The sequence below is a fragment of the Carassius gibelio genome, chromosome B4, assembly GCF_023724105.1.
Source record: "Carassius gibelio isolate Cgi1373 ecotype wild population from Czech Republic chromosome B4, carGib1.2-hapl.c, whole genome shotgun sequence".
Classification (NCBI taxonomy): domain Eukaryota; kingdom Metazoa; phylum Chordata; class Actinopteri; order Cypriniformes; family Cyprinidae; genus Carassius; species Carassius gibelio.
In genome coordinates, this window is record NC_068399.1 from 21,476,124 (window position 1) to 21,497,233 (window position 21,110).

Here is a 21,110-nt window from a genome sequence, read left to right on the forward strand (position 1 = left end):
AGATTCCTCTCTGGCTCTTCATGATGGTCTGGTGCGGTTGTCTGGAGAGAGACAGTGTGAGGGGGAGCTGGAAGTTTTCATCCATCAGGTCTGGAGGAGAGTTCTGCTGGACTCCTGGAGTCTCACTGAATCCTCTGTAGTCTGCAGACAGCTGGACTGTGGCTCTGTGCTGAACTTCTACGGCTCCTCTTCATCCAGTCCTGAACACAGTCATGAGTGTGTGACGGGCTTCCAGTGCTCTGGGAGTGAAGCTCATCTGGGGAACTGCAGCTCTCCACAAACTCTCAACTGCAGCTCCACACAACAACTGTACATCACCTGCCTTGGTGAGAACAACAACACTGGACAGATATTTTTTTAGTTGTTCATGATAATTATGTTTTTTTTTTTTTGTCTCTGAATATCAGGTCGTGGGTCCATCAGGCTGGTGGGTTCTGGGGGAGACTGTGCAGGGAGGCTGGAGGTTTTTCACAGCGGCTCATGGGGGACAGTGTGTGATGACTCCTGGGATATTAAAGATGCCCATGTGGTGTGCAGACAGCTGCAGTGTGGAGTGGCCCTCAGTAACCAGCAGATACCAGCCTGGTTTGGTCCTGGTTCTGGACACATATGGCTGGATGAGGTGGAGTGTGAGGGGAATGAGACGTCCCTGTGGAGCTGCTCTTCTTCAGGCTGGGGAAAACATGACTGTCAGCACAAGGAGGACATAGGAGTCGTGTGCTCAGGTAAACATGCTGCTAAATTGTTTACACTGAAATTAAGTATAAAGTTTTACACATTTCAAAATTCAAGTGCCCATAATGCTCAATTTTTTTACATTTTTAAAGAGTTTAAAGAGATTAGGTTAACTGAGGGCTGTGAAGGGAATGTGGAGGTTTTCTACAATGGATCCTGGGGTAATGTGTGTTACAACCAGATGGACAGAGACACAGTGAGTCTGATCTGTCAAGAGCTGAACTGTGGAAGATCTGGTGTTTTGTCTGATTCTGCACCAAGATTGAAATCAGCTCCTAACTGGCTGGATAAAGTAACATGTCGACCACATGATTCAAATCTGTGGCAGTGTCCATCTTCTCTCTGGGGACAGAATAACTGTGATGAAGATGAGGTGGCCAAAATCATCTGCTCAGGTAAAACATATGATTTTTTTCATCAGTAAACAATACAAACATGATCCTTTATTATTAGTGATTAGAGAAGATGTGTGGAATACATTTAATAATAATTTAATTGTTGTTACAGAACAGGAGATCCATGAGTCTCCTCGAAGCTCTCTGACATGCTCCACATCTCCCCATCAGAGACCGTGTTCAGGTAAGTTCATTTAACAGAAACAACCATGAAAATTATTAATATTGAATGCAACTCTTGTTGAAAAAAAAACAGCACATGCTGTTTAGGTATGTTTTAAGCATGGCAGCTGGTTTAAGCTGGTACTTAGTTTTTCATGAGCTGGTTAAAAGCTGGTCATGAGCTGGTCCTGAGCAGGAGCTAGTTGCTTAGGACCAGCACATGACCAGCTCAGGACCAGCCGTCATGCTTCAAAACATATCTAACCAGCATGTGCTGTTTTTTTCAACAGGGGTTGCATTCAACGTTCATAATTTTCATGGTTGTTTCCAGGGAAATAATATAATGGTGTTTTAATATGAGAAACCAGCAGGATTTCATCTTGGAATATACAAAAGATCACACACACTCCTGTGCAGACGCTGCTGTTCAGACAGTACTCTGCTGATAATTAATGTATTTACTTTTTTGTTATGTGTGTGTTTCAGATCATGTTCCTCTCAGACTGAGTGGAGGTAAGGGCCGGTGCTCTGGGAGGCTGGAGGTGTATCATAACGCTGTGTGGGGCTCAGTCTGTGATGATCAGTGGGACATCAGCGATGCTCAGGTGGTCTGCAGGCAGCTGGGTTGTGGAGCAGCACTGAGGGCTGATGGGAATTCAGTCTTTGGTGCTGGTGAAGGTGTTGTGTGGATGAACAAAGTCGAGTGTAGAGGGAATGAGATTCACCTGTGGGACTGTCCTCTCTCCCTGAAAAACCACACTGACTGCCCCAACAAAGAGCACGCTGGACTCACCTGTGCAGGTCGCAACAATCACTGAGGAATAATATTTCCTTTTAGACCATTTTAAAGTGTGTAATGTTGGTATATTCAGAACATTCCTAGCTTTGAATGTGCTTGTGTCTGTTTTGCCAGATATATCAATGTTCACTGATCCTCCTACAACAACATCAGCTTCTCCTCCAGTTTCTCCTCCAGTGCGCTCAACATCAGTCTCTCCTCCACAAACTCTCTCCGTCCCCCCAGTGCTTGTGATTGTTCTGGGAGTTGTGCTCTTACTGCTCTTAGTGCCACTGCTTATACTGATTCAGCAGAACAGAGTGATGAGGAGAGGTAGGAGAGATCCAGAGACTGTCATATTGTGTCTTATTCAGTGTGTGATCAGTCATGTGTTGTGAACTGACAGCAGGTTTGTCGGTCTACACTCACAGCTCTCTCTAAGAGGAGACACAAGATGAAGACTGAAGCCGTTTATGAGGAGATTCAGCACAGATCCACTAACAGACACAGTCTCTTCACTCAGAGGGGTGAGTAACTGTCATAATATTAGATTTGTAGTTATCAACAGGATAATCACTTTATACAGAGGGATGAGTGGAATAAATCACAATGATTTATTTGTGGGACCTTGAGTGTGATTTGATTATAATATTAGTGATGAATGATCCAAAGTAAGTGGAGGTTTTGGCAGATTTGTGAACTTCTGTCTGATGGTCCTACTCCATAACAGGAAGTATCCTTTCTGGAGAACAGCATTCTGGGTATGAAGATGCTGACGAGCTTCTTTCAGGTTGGAGGACTTAAATATATTAATGTCACCTGCTACTAAACCCTATGTACTGCATATTGTGTGATGCATATTGTCACGGGGTGAAGAATCATTCAACAAGAGGTGCGTGAATTAAATGCCCAGGAGGGTGGATTTATTGAGAAGTGTATGGTGCCTGGTGAAGTGTGCTGATCCGCTTTCTGGTGGCTGGTGCTTCCCGTGTGCTCTCCGTGCTCTTTGGTGCCAATCAAGGTGAAAGTGGGTGTCCTGACATGCTCCAAAGTGTGTGGGCTGTCGTTCACTCACTGCTTTCTGTAGAGAGATGAGAGAGGGATTAGACCAGCGTTACATTCGGTTTGAGACCGTCTTCTGAGTCCAGCATGTGCTCCTTTTGAGTGTGCTGGCTGATGGGGAGCAGCTGTGACCGATCAGCCGGTGACGAGGACCTGCAGGTGTTTTGCCTTGGTTTCCAGGGCCACGCTGATTCCTCTGGGAGTGCTCATCACAATATATAATTAAAAACTTAGTTACCTTATATACACCATTCAACACATAATTTAGATATGGTTTTTATTTATTTATTTATTCATTCATTCATTCACTTCTATATTTTTTATTAAAGCAGAAAGAGCCAAACCTGAATACCATAATGATTTCTCCAGCACTGAAGGCCCAACAGGTGAGTGACTTCAGCTGATGGGGTTCACTTCTTTAACCTTCTGTACCTGTGAACAGTAAACCTGTTTCTGATTATAGACTTTAGTCAAGGTAGATAGCACATGGTATGCAGATGAAAATGAGGATGTGAGGGACAGACTTACAGTCTTAACAGTGGCATGTACTGAACAAAGGTTCTAGATCACATCATTTTCACAAAGTTTGTGATTACTGAAAGTTTTTGGAAAGATGTGTTGTCAGTTGAAGAATTAGTATGTTGATCAACAACAGTACGATCCATTGAACACCCTGTACTTCTATTCCATCTTTCCCTTCTGCCCTGACTAATGTCTGTTCTCTGTTTTTAACTCATTTAGAAAAGCAACAAATCACATCAGAGAACTATGATGATGTCATCACTGCTGGACTGAGACATGCTACAGGTTTAGTTCTTATAATTATTTCTACTATTTCTATTAATTAATTAATTAATTAATTTTATATATATATATATATATATATATATATATATATATATATATATATATATATATATATATATATATATATCCAAAATGTTGTTCATTTGATGGATGCATTTAATTATAGATGTCTTGCCCGAAAACTATGATGATGTTGTCATCATACGGCAGTTCTCCAATGATAAAGCAGGTGTGGGATTCAATTTACACCTTTCTAGATTAGAACTTTTTTTTTATTTTTCTTCAAATTATTGTGCCAAATAAAGTATGTAGTCCAGTGGTGTCCAAACCTGCTCCTGGAGGGTCAGTGTCCTGCAGAGTTTAGCTCCATCTCGTCCCAACATCCCTGTCTGGAAGTTTCTAGTGACTCTGAAGACCTTGATCAGCTGGTTCAGGTGTGTTTAATTGGGATCAGAACTAAACTCTGCAGGACTGTGGCCCTCCAGGAGCAGGATTGGTCACCCCTGATTTATGTCTGTTTGTTCATGTAATTAATTATCACCACATTTATATCAGAGGGTGTTCAGGAGGAGTATGATGATGTGAAGAATGTCAAAGAATATATGAGTGACATGTTTGGTAAGTTATTAACACCTTCATTTAATCTTTATACTCACTTTATCAATTCCTGTGGTTATAAAAGCTCATTTAAATTTACTGCTAGTTTTAGTGTTGTAGTTTTTTATCATGCATTTTAATGTTTGTATTGATACATTAATCATTCTCTTGTTTTTCAATAACAGACTATGATGATGTGGAGGAGGATCCAGGAAAACAGACAGGAGCTGTTTAACTCAAACCTCACACACTGCATCAGATCCTTTTAAGATTTTAGCAATCTTACTATATGTGTTTCATTTGCAGTCTAACAGTGTTTTTTTTACATTCTGTGCTGAAATATACAATTACAATTTTTGACAGAAAAAAAAATGGTTTGCTTGCATGACATTTTTAAAATGTGCTTGACTTTTTTTCCAGATTACCAATCTTTTCTATTGTGTAGCCTTGGAAATTCGAGACCACAACAAAATTACTTAAAACAAAAATTAACCTTTTTTGTTTTTGCCATTTTGTTTACCATTTGTTACCACAGTTGTACAAAAACCATGGTTAAACTATATGTAGTAAATCCATAGTTCATTTGTGCATGGTTACCATGGTTTAACTATAGTAACCAATTTTTGTTTTTATTTACTTTTTATATAATGTATGAATTAATGAATTAATCTTAAGGCAATGGTTAATTTTTATAAGGGAAGTTGTAAAAGTAAGTGAGCCACAGGATGTTAAAATAAATCTCACCTTTCAGAGCAAACATTGATCAGCATGTCCCAGCCGTGTTAGACACTTGGCGGTGACCTCAAACATTTCTGATGTCTGTGTCTATTTGCAGCAATAGTTTCTTTATTGTTTGTGTTGTGAGTTGCAGCATGTTTGTTTGTTAAGTTGGCTTGAGAGAGCCAACTTACTGATATTCTATTTAAACTTATTATTATGTTGGCTTGGCAACAAGCCAACATACTGTTATGCTATTTAAACTTCTTCTTTTTCTTCTTATTATTTTTCTGACAGAAATTCTGAACGCAACTCCTCCTAGGGCTTTAAAGCCACAAGCCCCAAACTCGGCAGACACCTGCGGGATAGAGCGGTGGTGTGTGCTATATCTTTTCAGACTGATCAGACTTAAAGTTTTTTTTTTATTAATTTTTAAATGTCAAAATACATTACCCATAGACTTACATTGTCTGAGAAAAATTGCGCCCCTACAGTTGCAATGACATTTAGGGGCGGAGTCGGGTTTCGTTTCACTTTTAAACTGGTTAAAAATACTGCTGCTCAGCCCAGGCTGTCTACACGGAGCCGAGAACTAGCGAATTCATTCTTATTTAAGACCTTTTAAAAACGCGATTACACGCAATCCACACGTTAGAACACACCAAGAGCTAAATTCAGATGTTTCTGAACTGTTTAAAGTAATAACATTATATATTCGCGGCAGCCAACTGCTCGCGAGCTGGCGATGTATTTCTCTGAACACTTGAAGTCCACAGAGAATTTACAGCCTTTCGCATTAAAACACTGCAGCGAAACGGCACAAAACAATTAGAATAATATATTATATGGTTTTAAAGTAGTTTTGGCCACTGTCACGCTGGTCTTAGCTGGTTTCTAACTGAATCATCATGCTGAACGTCACAGATGAGCTCGGGATGTATTCCTCTGAACACTTGAAGTACACATTTACAGCCTTTCACATTAAAACACTGCAGCGAAACGGCACAAAACAATTAGAAGAATATATTACACATATGAAAATGAGTGTTTATATGTGCTTGTGAGATTTCTCTGTCAGGCTTAACGTCGCAGCAATTGCTCAGCGTTGCATAACATGGTAAAGCAGGGAGCTACACTGAGACCAAAAGGGTCGCATGCATCACTGATTATTTTTGTACCTACTTATGTGTTATGCTATGATTTAATATGACCATTTATTAAAACAGAAATGTGTATTTTAAGAATACGTTTTATAACGTGCTCCGAGCATTCAACACATCAAGTTGGCTTCAGCCCCGCGCTGCGGGAAACGAGCAGCTGATGGCGCGTGTGCACGAGAGAGAGCCGCGCGTATCGCGGACAGGGACAGCAACACTGAACAGAGCTGTCGTTCAGGACGTTCACTTCCTCCTGGACCTGAACGAACAAATTCAAATCGCAGTTTAAATAAACAGAAAAAAGAGCGAAAAGCAAAAGAGCTCAATTCAGCAGCGCGGTGTTGTTCAGGGAGCGAGACGCGTCTCAAAGTCTTCTTGCTTTTGTACCGACAACAAATACATACAAAATATGTCGAAATACCCGTGTTGGAAAGTGTGTTCGAATAAGTATGTGGTTATGTCTTAAGTGAAAGTAAAGATTTGCAAAAAAAAAAAATCGGATGTGTATCATCATAATGGATGCGTTTGTCTCTTAAAGGGACCGCGCCTAATTTACTAGCTCTGCTGTCAGAGTCTTTAATGTATGAAAATGAAAGTAAATCACTCACTGCTCTTGACTGAATTACCTTGTAGTACAAGAATTTATCCAAAGTCAATCCAAAAATAAGATAGAATTGTTTTACTAGTGGGTGCAGGCCACTAGTTCATTTATGTAAGTGAGTATGGCAAAATAGTGATCTGTGAAATATTATACCCACTAAATCTTCATACAGTAGGCTACCAGTGAAATTGATTTAAAAAAATAATAATTAAGGACCTGCCCATGTTTTGCTTAAGTGTTTCTTTCTTTAATTGTTAATGGAACCTTTTCACACCACAGACTGAACCAAATTAAGCATTTCTTGCTTGGTAACTGTTCAACAAAGTATTGATAGTTGTGTAAATATTGTCATACTGACAGTCTGAAGTTTTGGTTGATTCCATTACATATCTTTTTATCAAAGTTATCCGAAATTATCAAGATGAATTTGTTCTGAGTTATTGTCATATATTATTACCAGTTTCTAAACTACAGCAAATAAACTGTGATTATGTGAGAAATGTTGAAGGTGTCTGAATACATTTTGGTTTGATTGTGTATTTTATCTTACAGTGAAGACTATGCAGTGCTATTTTACATTAACAAAAACAAACTTAAAAAAATGTAAACATTATGTAAATAGCACAAATAAATAAATAGAATGAACATACAGTACAAATTAAACAATTTTAAACAGTGTGTAACTGCATCATCTATACAAACCATTGTGCTTGGACCCCTTATGATCTCCTTGATGTAAAATGCATTGTTTCAGTAATCTTGTGTGTCGTTGCCCACAACGCGATGGTGGCAGGACTGTGAAATACATACACGAGAAAAATAGACATGACTTATTTCACATCCAGCTAGACAACCCTGTCATAGCTGTTATCATAGCCCAGGCTTTTTATTAAAAAGAGAAAACAGCAAGGGAGCATGGAAAAAGACTGTTGCAGGTGTATTTTTTTATGGCATTATTATGTGTATTAATTTTGCAGCGGGGCAACTCAATGTTGGGCACACAAGTACTTTGGCTCTTTTGCTCCATGGCCAAGATGGCCAAGCCAACATCAAAGTTAGTTCACTAACTTTTAATTCTAGTTATTATGTTGGCTTGTTGCTTGGCAACAAGCCAACATACTGTTATGCTATTTAAACTTATTTTTATTTTTATTATTATTATTCTTCTGAGAAAAAAATTCTGAACGCTACTCCTCCTAGGGCTTTAAAGCCACAAGCCCCAAACTCGGCAGACACCTGCGGGATAGAGGGGTGGTGTGTGCTATATCTTTTCAGAGTGATCAGACTTAAAGTTTTTTTTGTATTAATTTTTAAATGTAAAAAAAAAATAAAAAAATTGCGCCCCTACAGTTGCAATGACATTTAGGGGCGGAGTCGGGTTTCGTTTCACTTTTAAACTGGTTAAAAATACTGCTGCTCAGCCCAGGCTGTCTACACGGAGCCGAGAACTAGCGAATTCATTCTTATTTAAGACCTTTTAAAAACGCGATTACACGCAATCCACACGTTAGAACACACCAAGAGCTAAATTCAGATGTTTCTGAACTGTTTAAAGTAATAACATGATATATTCGCGGCAGCCAACTGCTCGCGAGCTGGCGATGTATTTCTCTCAACACTTGAAGTCCACAGAGAATTTACAGCCTTTCGCATTAAAACACTGCAGCGAAACGGCACAAAACAATTAGAATAATATATTGTATGGTTTTAAAGTAGTTTTGGCCACTGTCACGCTGGTCTTAGCTGGTTTCTAACTGAATCATCATGCTGAACGTCACAGATGAGCTCGGGATGTATTCCTCTGAACACTTGAAGTACACATTTACAGCCTTTCACATTAAAACACTGCAGCGAAACGGCACAAAACAATTAGAAGAATATATTACACATATGAAAATGAGTGTTTATATGTGCTTGTGAGATTTCTCTGTCAGGCTTAACGTCGCAGCAATTGCTCAGCGTTGCATAACATGGTAAAGCAGGGAGCTACACTGAGACCAAAAGGGTCGCATGCATCACTGATTATTTTTGTACCTACTTATGTGTTATGCTATGATTTAATATGACCATTTATTAAAACAGAAATGTGTATTTTAAGAATACGTTTTATAACGTGCTCCGAGCATTCAACACATCAAGTTGGCTTCAGCCCCGCGCTGCGGGAAACGAGCAGCTGATGGCGCGTGTGCACGAGAGAGAGCCGCGCGTATCGCGGACAGGGACAGCAACACTGAACAGAGCTGTCGTTCAGGACGTTCACTTCCTCCTGGACCTGAACGAACAAATTCAAATCGCAGTTTAAATAAACAGAAAAAAGAGCGAAAAGCAAAAGAGCTCAATTCAGCAGCGCGGTGTTGTTCAGGGAGCGAGACGCGTCTCAAAGTCTTCTTGCTTTTGTACCGACAACAAATACATACAAAATATGTCGAAATACCCGTGTTGGAAAGTGTGTTCGAATAAGTATGTGGTTATGTCTTAAGTGAAAGTAAAGATTTGCAAAAAAAAAAATCGGATGTGTATCATCATAATGGATGCGTTTGTCTCTTAAAGGGACCGCGCCTAATTTACTAGCTCTGCTGTCAGAGTCTTTAATGTATGAAAATGAAAGTAAATCACTCACTGCTCTTGACTGAATTACCTTGTAGTACAAGAATTTATCCAAAGTCAATCCAAAAATAAGATAGAATTGTTTTACTAGTGGGTGCAGGCCACTAGTTCATTTATGTAAGTGAGTATGGCAAAATAGTGATCTGTGAAATATTATACCCACTAAATCTTCATACAGTAGGCTACCAGTGAAATTGATTTAAAAAAATAATAATTAAGGACCTGCCCATGTTTTGCTTAAGTGTTTCTTTCTTTAATTGTTAATGGAACCTTTTCACACCACAGACTGAACCAAATTAAGCATTTCTTGCTTGGTAACTGTTCAACAAAGTATTGATAGTTGTGTAAATATTGTCATACTGACAGTCTGAAGTTTTGGTTGATTCCATTACATATCTTTTTATCAAAGTTATCCGAAATTATCAAGATGAATTTGTTCTGAGTTATTGTCATATATTATTACCAGTTTCTAAACTACAGCAAATAAACTGTGATTATGTGAGAAATGTTGAAGGTGTCTGAATACATTTTGGTTTGATTGTGTATTTTATCTTACAGTGAAGACTATGCAGTGCTATTTTACATTAACAAAAACAAACTTAAAAAAATGTAAACATTATGTAAATAGCACAAATAAATAAATAGAATGAACATACAGTACAAATTAAACAATTTTAAACAGTGTGTAACTGCATCATCTATACAAACCATTGTGCTTGGACCCCTTATGATCTCCTTGATGTAAAATGCATTGTTTCAGTAATCTTGTGTGTCGTTGCCCACAACGCGATGGTGGCAGGACTGTGAAATACATACACGAGAAAAATAGACATGACTTATTTCACATCCAGCTAGACAACCCTGTCATAGCTGTTATCATAGCCCAGGCTTTTTATTAAAAAGAGAAAACAGCAAGGGAGCATGGAAAAAGACTGTTGCAGGTGTATTTTTTTATGGCATTATTATGTGTATTAATTTTGCAGCGGGGCAACTCAATGTTGGGCACACAAGTACTTTGGCTCTTTTGCTCCATGGCCAAGATGGCCAAGCCAACATCAAAGTTAGTTCACTAACTTTTAATTCTAGTTATTATGTTGGCTTGGCAACAAGCCAACATACTGTTATGCTATTTAAACTTATTTTTATTTTTATTATGTTGGCTTGGCAACAAGCCAACATACTGTAATGCTATTTAAACTTCTTCTTTTTCTTATTATTATTTTTCTGACAGAAATTCTGAACGCTACTCCTCCTAGGGCTTTAAAGCCACAAGCCCCAAACTCGGCAGACACCTGTGGGATAGAGCGGTGGTGTGTGCTATATCTTTTCAGACTGATCAGACTTAAAGTTTTTTTTTTATTAATTTTTAAATGTCAAAATTCATTACCCATAGACTTACATTGTCTGAGAAAAATTGCGCCCCTACAGTTGCAATGACATTTAGGGGAGGGGCGCATTCAGACGAGAGAAGAATCACTGCTGCTCAGCTCAGGCTGTCTACACGGAGCCGACAACAAGCGAATTCATTCCTATTTAAGACATTTTAAAAACACTATTGCACGCAATCCACACGTTAGAACACACCAAGAGCTAAATTGAGATGTTTCTGAACTGTTTAAAGTAATAACATGATATATTCGCGGCAGCCAACTGCTCGCGAGCTGGCAATGTATTTCTCTGAACACTTGAAGTCCACAGAGAATTTACAGCCTTTCACATTAAAACACTGCAGCGAAACGGCACAAAACAATTAGAATAATATATTAAATGGTTTTAAAGTAGTTTTGGCCACTGTCACGCTGGTCTTAGCTGGTTTCTAACTGAATCATCAGGCTGAACATCACAGCGAGCTCGCGACGTATTCCTCTGAACACTTGAAGTACACATTTACAGCCTTTCACATTAAAACACTGCAGCGAAACGGCACAAAACAATTAGAATAATATATTAAATCCCAGACAGCACACATACGTTGTGCCGATGTCGAGCCGACCTACAAAATTCCATCGGGACGATATCGCTCAGGGAGCGTTTGCTAATAGGCAAGATGTCTCGGCGACGTCGGCCTCTGATCGGAAATGCTCTCCGGCCGATGCTGGGACGATACATCCCGGCCGCTCTGCGTGGACGCGGTTCACCGGCGTTTTGCTCATCGTTACGGACCACCCGCGGCTACCGCCGCTGGTTTATAATAAAACAATACACACCACTCTCAAGAACAGACGCAACTTTATTAATATTATATATTAATATTTTGTTTAAAAAACAAAATCAACCATAGTTTTACTACAATCACCATGATTTTACTACAGCTTTTGCAGTAAACCCATAGTAAAAACAAAAATAACCATTACTACAGTCCTTGCATGGTTAAATGTTGTATGAGTATAGCATCTTTTGACAATACTTATTTCAAAGTAGGTTTACAGGAAATGCATGTTTCAAGGTTACAGTTTAAAAAGCCAGAGATGACTGAGACTCACTGGGAAGACCATCTAGTTCATAATAAAAAGTCATGTGTTCAGTGCTGTCAGCATCGCATGCGAACTTTATGCCAAGAACTTTTTAAAAAGAGTTACATAAACACAAAATAAAACCAGGAAAACAATACTAATTAAGCAATTAAAATGTTTTAAATTGCATGATAAAAGTTCAAAAATATTTTCTGATAAAATCTTACTAAACAAGTCTCTAGTTTTGTATTCAGTTAACATTAACATTATCTTTCAACATTTTTAAAGTGATGCTTACAAATAAAAGGGGACATGTAGGTCCACATAACTCAGAGAGTAAATATTGTTCATTTACAGATATAAGAGACGTTACAATAAAGCAGTTTGAAAATCATCAAATTTACCCTTATAGGCAAAATAAGGATAATATTTGTTTTGTGTGTCCAATGTTTTGTGTGTTCATGTACAGTTGTCGTCTGTAGTCTTTGTGAGCGTTGGTGTCATCTGAAGTCTTCAAAAGTGAGTTTGGATTCCGTCTGGAGCTGCTGTAATCTCTAGAAACCTTGCGATGGCCATCCTGAGATAGAAACAGGAAATAAAAAGGAGAAAGTTTAGAATAGCTGCTGCTGTTCATATTATTTCAGATAAAATATTATTTATTTAATCACATATAACTGGAGTGCATGGTTATTAGATGTGTTGTGTGAATACTAAACTATGTATTTTAATTTAATTTAAACAACAACAAAAAAGTGTGTCCGAGCCCCAAATATTATTTGGAAGGCTATTTTCAAAGTAAAATACCAATAGGTTTTGCTTCCTTTAGTGGACTTTGATAAATTCTTGGTGTTAGAATTTAGTGACCTCACTACAGGCCATGCACCATAGATGCTGCTGCCTCAATTTGAGCTTATTTTGCTATATATATATATCTGATTTAATCACAAGTAGGTTTAATAAACGCACATCCACTTCCAATTCACCAATCAATAAACAAAAATCGACACACTGCCACTAATGCTCTCAAAAATCAGTTTATTGATGAAGTGTTTCACGTGATTCCTGTAAATGTAATATTTGTGGAACAGGCATCTCTTTAGAATGGAATAGACATTTCAGTAGGTGGAACAGCATATTTGTAATTTATACTACCGTTAAAAGTTTGGGGTCAGTACGATTTTCTTTTTACATCTTTGAGAAAAGTCTCTTCTGCTCACCAAGGCTGCCTTTATTTGATCAAAAGCAAGTAAAAAAACTGTAATATTGTTAAATATTACAATTTAACAACAGTTTTCTACGTGAATATATTGTGAAATGTAATTTATTTCTGTGATCTAAGCTAATTTTTATTACTCCAGTCTTCAGTGTCACATGATCCTTCAGAAATCATTCTGATTTGCTGCTCAATAAACATTTTCAATTATTATCACTGTCTTATCAGTTATCAAGAGTTAAAACAGACATTTCTGTTTCAAACACTGTACTGTTTTAAAACTTTATTCATCAAAGAATCCTGAAAAAATGAAGGAACACAGCGGTTTTCAACACTGATAATAGTCAGAAATGTTTCTTCAGAAGCAAATCAGAATATAAGAATGATTTCTGAAGATCATGTGACACTGAAGACAGGAGTAATGATGCTGAAAATACAGCTTTACCATCACAGGAATAAATTACTTCTCTAAATATATTCAAATAGAAAACTATTATTTTAAATTGTAGTGAATTGTTTTCATTTCATATATTAAACTGTGGTTGCCATAAAAGACTTTCAAAAACACAAAAAACCATACCTTCCCAAACTTATGATACAGTTGTGTATGTTCAAGATTGTACTTACTGGTCCTGCAGTTTATAGCATCTTGGAGATGTTGTCTGACAGCAGCGGTGGGCCGTCAGGGTGAGCAGGGCTCTGCTGGCCCTATAAAAAACAAAATTGTGTGAAAAAAGCTTTTAAAGACTATTTAGTTATCATTTACATTTGTGTAATGTTCACAAATTGCTTGTGATTAGTTTAGTTGAGGTGACCTGGAATATCCTACATTACAAAAAGTCTATGGCCAGCACTACTACCCTTTTGATGAAAGAAGTCACATCTGATTTGTTACAAGCATTAGTGACAGAATCATCAGCCAATCAAAATTTTGACATTCAATGACAGCACACCCTCTGGGTCTAGAGACGTGCCCAGTGCTACCCCCAGCGTTAGACTGCCCTTTTAGTCAGGGATTTCCAAAGTACGAAAGTGAAATTAAATGAAAAGAAAATACAGCCTACAGACCTGGTTGCCAATCTACTAAAATGCTTTAAGGTGCTATTTTGCAGAAAAAAAAGTGAATAACTGAGAAATGAAGACCTACAACTGAGAAAGGAAGACCTACACCTAAACTGAAGGCCAGCAACATTTTTATGCACCATTTCAAAGATTGCAACTACGAGTGCTATGAGTGGCTAACAGTTAACACCAAGCACAAGTTATTTTTTTGGCCGTGATTACTTTTTAATCTGAGTCAAGGGACATGAAAAGAGTTCTTTATTATTTGATGAGTATTGTATCATGCACATCGTTATAACAGAGGTCGACCGATTCATTGGTTTTGCTGGTTAATTGGCACCGATAGTTGATTTGTAAACTATCGGTTATCTGCAAAATCCATGGAGATATTTTTCCGTGTTGCGTTTGTTTTGCCATGTGACACTGTGCGCTGCACAGAGTGGGAAACTTCAAACGCGAGTTTAAATGCAGCCGTTCACATAGTTTTCTATTAAATAACATTATATTAATCTCAAATCATTGTAAATTTACATAATGACTTCACCCTAGGCTATAAATTATGTATTGTGCATTTTACAGCAAAAACGTTGGTCTTTCTGTGGCTCTAATACAGTCTGTATGCTTCATATAGAAAGCTGTAATACAGATTGCGCGTTTTCTTTCCGTTTGCTCTTTTTTTTTTTAACACTGAACTTTAAACACATATGCCACATAGTTCATTCCTGAAGCAAACTTATGTCCGTCTGGTGATTAAATAAACAGTTTTAGACTGCTGCTTGAATTGAATGTGACGCATCCGGTGTGTGTGATAACTGTGACTTCTCAAAGACGCTGCGCATGATTAGATAATCATGCACTGTTCTAAAATAGCAGCAAATAAAATGTGATGCGTTCGGTGTGTAGGGTTGGGTATCGTTTGAATTTATTGATTACAATTCTGCTTATCGATTCCTAGTTTCGATTCCAATAAGATAAAAAATCCAATATAAAAAAATTAAGTCAAACATTTAGATGTCAAACATGTTTCTGTCTTTTTACAAAGCATTCTGTTACAGCTGAATAACATGAGCAAAAATCAGCAGCTTACAAAACACTGCAAGAGGAATTTTGCCTGTGCTTAAAAAACAAAAAAATACCATAGCAAAAACAATTAATTAATACAAATATTAAAGTGTTAAAGACAAGTAACCAGTCAGTAGTAAGATATGAAAAAACAAATCAATTAGCAATATCCTAAATACAACTAAACAAAATTTCAGGTACAGAAACTGTAATTAAAAGTTTAAAAACACTGCATAGTTTTCTTTTTATAAATAAAATAAAGATTAATCAATTAAAGTTGTTAAATATATTCAGTCGAGATCAGCGAATGATTTTCTTTTGTTCTTTGATTAACATTAATGACAGACAGCGCGTTTATTAGGCTGTTGTCTCTTTAAACAAAAATACTGTACGTGTGTGTTTTCTTTCTCATCTGTTCACCTGTTTACATTCATGTAAGACAAAAACGTTTGTGTTTATGATGATATACTGATGTAGTTGGTCGACAAATATGAAAGAAGTCAGTTTCGGCTCGGAACAACCTTTTCTACAGTTGAAATACATGGAATGGTCCGAGAATGGACACAAACCCGGGAACCCGCAGTGCGACCGCAGACCGCTGCTCTCATTCAGTATCCATTTGTTCAGTATTCATTTTAAAAACTATTGGTTTATAAATCGGTATCGGCCAGTGTGGTCCAAACTAGCTATCAGTATTGGAAAAATCCACTATCGGTTGATCTCTAGTTGATAATACTGTGGTGCTGTGTGGATTTCCAGAAAAAAAAAAAAAAAGACCAAATCAATACCGGTGGCTACTGGTGATACACTGAGGTCTAATGAAGCGAAATGATCGGTATTTAGGAGAAAATGAACACTACTTACAACAGTATTACCTTTAATCCATAGCCTGGGCAACCAGCTGTCAGCACGTTCACAACTGTCTATAGAAACTGTCTATAGAACGTGACTTCTCTGTCGCATGACAACAGATGCACTGGCGAGATACTGGAGCTGATGACGCTGTTTCCGGCGCAGCATCGTGATGTCTATCAGCCATCGGCGATGGACGATGGCATCGTCAATCAGGCAAACCCTAACCAGGATGACATAATTAAACAATTGTACACAACTGTTGTACACAGTTTTTATAATTTATTAGCTAAACAAATGCACAGCTTCCACCAATAAAAAAAAATAGTTAAAGCAAGAGTACAGCACCAACTACTGTTACCCGGATGAGCCTGTGTTATTACATTTTACAGGTTTTTATCCAGGGATAACATGCATCGGAATGTCGCAACTGACCAATCAGAATCAAGTACCCACAGAGCCATTTAATAAAAGTAATTAGCTAATGGTAAACTAATCATTTACAAAACATGACTATGTGTTCATAGATGATTAATAAGTGATGTTAATATTTTTATCTATGTTCTGTAGATTAAGTTATAAATAACTTACAAAGCTTTCTGCACCCACAATCTAAAGTGTAAACTACTCATCAGTTGTAAATGTAAACTTTCCGGTTACAGGTTGGTTGATTTTGTGTGTGTGTGTATATATATATATATATATATATATATATATATATACACACATACATACGCACACACAACTGAAAACCACAAAGTTTGTAAAACATTTACAACTGATGAGTGGTTTACACCTTAGATTGGGGGGTGCAGAAAGCTTAATGATTTATACTGTTTATTGAGATAATAGTACAATGTTGACATTTCAATGATTTATAAGTGATTCATAATATATTAACTAGTAACTATTAACCATTAAGGATCTGTTTGATTTTTTTCGGGATTTTATTTTTTTTAAGATTGCTTATGAAAGATGTGTAAATCATATCATATTACTTAATCATTAGTGAATGTATATTCATGTCACTTGTAAATTATTTATAACTTAATCTACAGAACATAGATAAAAATATTAACATCATTTATTTCTATGAACACAGTCATGTTTTGTAAATAATTAGTTAATCATAATCTAATTACTTGTAAATGACTTTTAAAATGAAATTTACAAAAAGTACACAAATTATTAGTATATCACTTATTAGGCGCTTATGAATGTTTTGTAAATGATTAGTTCATCATTAACTACTCACTTAAAAGTGACTTACAACCGAACTTTATTATAAATTGTAACCAAAAAGTCACCCACACCTTGGAAGACCTGGGGGAAAGTAAATTAACAGCAAATTTTCATTTTGGGGTGAACTATCCCTTTAACCCACACTAATCTAGCCTACTGCTGAAGTTGTTGATCAGCCCCGTCATTGTTGTTGAGAGCCTGTGTGGGGCATAATATGTGCATTAAGGGGCGGTCACACTGCACTTTTCGTTCCACTGACTTCCATTCATACACATGCGAATGCGTCAGACCGGAAACCCAGGCTCATGTGAAAATTTTCGCATTTCGCTGCATTCGAAAGTTCAAGTTTGGTGAACTTTGATCTGCGAATTCGCATCACGTGAAGTCGTGGGACCATTAGATGAATGATACGTCACTGCGTGACCTCTCTGTACAGAAATTAAAAAATGAAGTGCTAATTTTAGCCGTAGGGCAGCATCCTATTTTATATAATACATATTTAAAAGATAATTTAAAAAAGAAGCTGCATGGTTCGCAGTGTCAATGGAAACAGGAACAGATGGCACATCTGAATGAGGACACGTTCTATATTTTTTTTTTATTGTTTAGTGTGTATATTTTTTTAGAGAGAGAGAGAGACAGAGTGCAATATAATAAGACGCTTTCGACGCCATCGCCAAAGACAGAGTAAAAGCACAGATTAACCCATGTTGTGATAAGGGGAAACCGTTATATCTTGCTCCCGCCCATATTCGCAGTGGCATCCGAAATAATTTTGCACGTTCAAAGGCTAGTGTGACCGCACCTTTACACATACGGCTGCGTTAGCTGTAACAGAGATGTGTAAGATGTGTACAGGTATCTAACAGTTGTTTACTGAAGGCCCTGACTGAAACCCCACGGTACTCACTGTCTGACAGCAGGTTCACTCAGACTCTGATCGTCATCACTGAAGAATCCAGGAACAAAACAAGCAATCTGACACAGAGTCAACAATATTTACTCTGCAGTTCCAGGTTCATTAGAAGGAAACAAGCTAGAGTAGAGGTGGAATGGAGATAAAAGACAGAATAATATATAACAATTATAATAACATGTAATATACATATTCTACTACTAAAAATATAATCTTAAAATAACACAATCTATATTTTTAGTTTTAGGTTGAGTGTGACTTGCGTTATGATGTCAGGGACTTCTTAAAATTGGTGAAATGTATTCTGAAAAAGGCATATTCATGTTTTTCATGAGCTTCTTCAGGTCACCTTGTATTTCTAAGTCAGAATCTCCCTTCAGAAATGTTGAAATCTTGGAGCTTCACTTCTGTTCTGTAGAGTTTCTTTCTGTCCTCCTGAAATCACAGAACAATTTGTATTAATATCTGTTTATCATGAAATATCGAAACTTATGTGAACTTGATTTCAGCCGATTACACTCTCACTGTAAGTGACGTCATCGATTCAGTAAATCAGCCTTTTCCAATAACATACTGACAAATCACCAGCAAAACATTCAAAGTGCCATCAAAATATCTCATACACACACACGAAGATTTGATTAAAAGCCCAGAGTTTCATCAACAAGAGCTCAATCTATATAGTTAGCATACCTGAAAACTGGTAAAATGCTAACGGACTTTTCCGAAGAAACTAAACCGTTTCTATAAAATAAATTTAATTGAAACATGTCAATAACAAGCAAGAAACGTGTCAGGAACATTTGTATGTAATATTTGTGTGATTTTAGCGACTAAACTTACCCAAAACAGTGTAAACTGCAGCGAGAGACGGAGATTACTGCTTGCCAGTAACGGTTTTTGTGTTGACGCCCCGTTTCCATGGCAACTCTGCTCCCCGCTCGCGCAGGACTCAACTCGCACACAGCATTTACACAAACAAACATCTATAGTTAAAACATTACATTTATAAAGTACAGTCTCATTCAATAATCATTCAATAATTAATTTAAAAATCATTTTGTTAAGCCCAGAGTTTCATCAACAAGAGCTCAATCTATATAGTTTCCGAAGACACTAAACCGTTTCTATAAAATAAATTTAATTGAAACATGTCAATAACAAGCAAGAAACGTGTCAGGAACATTTGTATATAATATTTGTGTGATTTTAGCGACTAAACTTACCCAAAACAGTGTAAACTGCAGCGAGAGACGGAGATTACTGCTTGCCAGTAACGGTTTTTGTGTTGATGCCCCGTTTCCATGGCAACTCTGCTCCCCGCTCGCGCAGGACTCAACGCACACACAGCATTTAACGTTACACAAACAAACATCTAGAGTTAAAGCATTACATTTATAATGTACAGTCTCATTCAATAATAAATGTAAAAATCATTTTGTAGTTCAGAAGCAACAGCTCACCATATTATTTCACCGGATTATTTCTGGAAGCCTGTAAAAGAGTGAAAAACACGGTGAAAAAGCAGTCAGGACTTCTCTTTAATAACCCGCTTTTACATTTTCTCTCCGAGAAACTTCTGAAAACGCATTAAGGCGTTAACATTAATGTTAAAAAAAATCGCTACCGTGACCGTTGGCTCAAAAAGTTAACGGTAACATTATTTGAAAATGAGCCAGACTCTTCAGCTGCCCATAGACTGTATAAAACACACCGTGTGCCTTACTAGTACTTTTTCAGTGTCACAGAATTAACAAAGAAGTATTTTTTGTCTAATTGAGCTGAAGTGAAATCGTAACGTTACCTCAGAGCCACAGATGTCGCTGGGATTATCCTCTTCTCTCTCTCTGGGTGGCTAAAAAAGAGACGAATACTGGGCACGCGCACACAGAGAAGCGCGGCATCGGCCCTGCGGTCGTGAACCAACTCAGGGCCGACGATTGATGAGCTGGAGAACAGAGCACTGACCAAATTATATCGGCCTCCGCCAGGCCGATGTTTTATAGATGTTTTAGGTATAGAGGCCGACGTTTCGATATTGGGCCGACGTCGGCCAGACGTACATGTGCTGACTGGGATGGTTTTAAAGTCGTTTTGGCCACTGTCACGCTGGTCTTAGCTGGTTTCTAACTGAATCATCAGGCTGAACATCACATCGAGCTCGCGACGTATTCCTCTGAACACTTGAAGTACACATTTACAGCCTTTCACATTAAAACACTGCAGCGAAACGGCACAAAACAATTTGAATAATATATTAAATGGTTTTAAAGTAGTTTTGTCCACTGTCACGCTGGTCTTAGCTGGTTTCTAACTGAATCATCAGGCGGAACGTCACAGTAAACTCGCGCTTCAGCCCCGCACTGCGGGAAACTGGACTGAGCAGCTGATGGCGCGTGTGCACGAGAGAGAGCCGCGCGTCAACACTGAACCGAGCTCTCGTTCAGGACGTTCACTTCCTCCTGGACCTGAACGAACAAATTCAAATCGCAGTTTAAATAAACAGAAAAAAGAGCGAAAAGCGAAAGAGCTCAATTCAGCAGCGCGGTGTTGTTCAGGGCAAGCAGAGACGCGTCTCAAAGTCTTCTTGCTTTTGTACCGACAACAAATACATACAAAATATGTCGAAATACCCGTGTTGGAAAGTGTGTTCGAATAAGTATGTGGTTATGTCTTAAGTGAAAGTAAAGAG

General features: G+C 37.7%; 2 protein-coding genes across 2 annotated transcripts in view; one reads left to right on the top strand and one right to left on the bottom strand.

Moving 5' to 3' along the window:
* The window catches only part of LOC127956360 (uncharacterized), a 216,496-nt gene that overhangs the window by 166,844 nt on the left and 28,542 nt on the right, over nucleotides 1–21,110 (bottom strand). The window lies entirely within an intron of this gene.
* The window catches only part of LOC127956352 (scavenger receptor cysteine-rich type 1 protein M130-like), a 56,902-nt gene that overhangs the window by 14,931 nt on the left and 20,861 nt on the right, over nucleotides 1–21,110 (top strand). Inside the window, exons 11-12 of the mRNA XM_052554208.1 lie at nucleotides 3–326; nucleotides 408–725. Of these exons, the coding sequence (XP_052410168.1) occupies nucleotides 3–326; nucleotides 408–725 (642 nt within the window). The remainder of the gene's footprint in view (nucleotides 1–2; nucleotides 327–407; nucleotides 726–21,110) is intronic.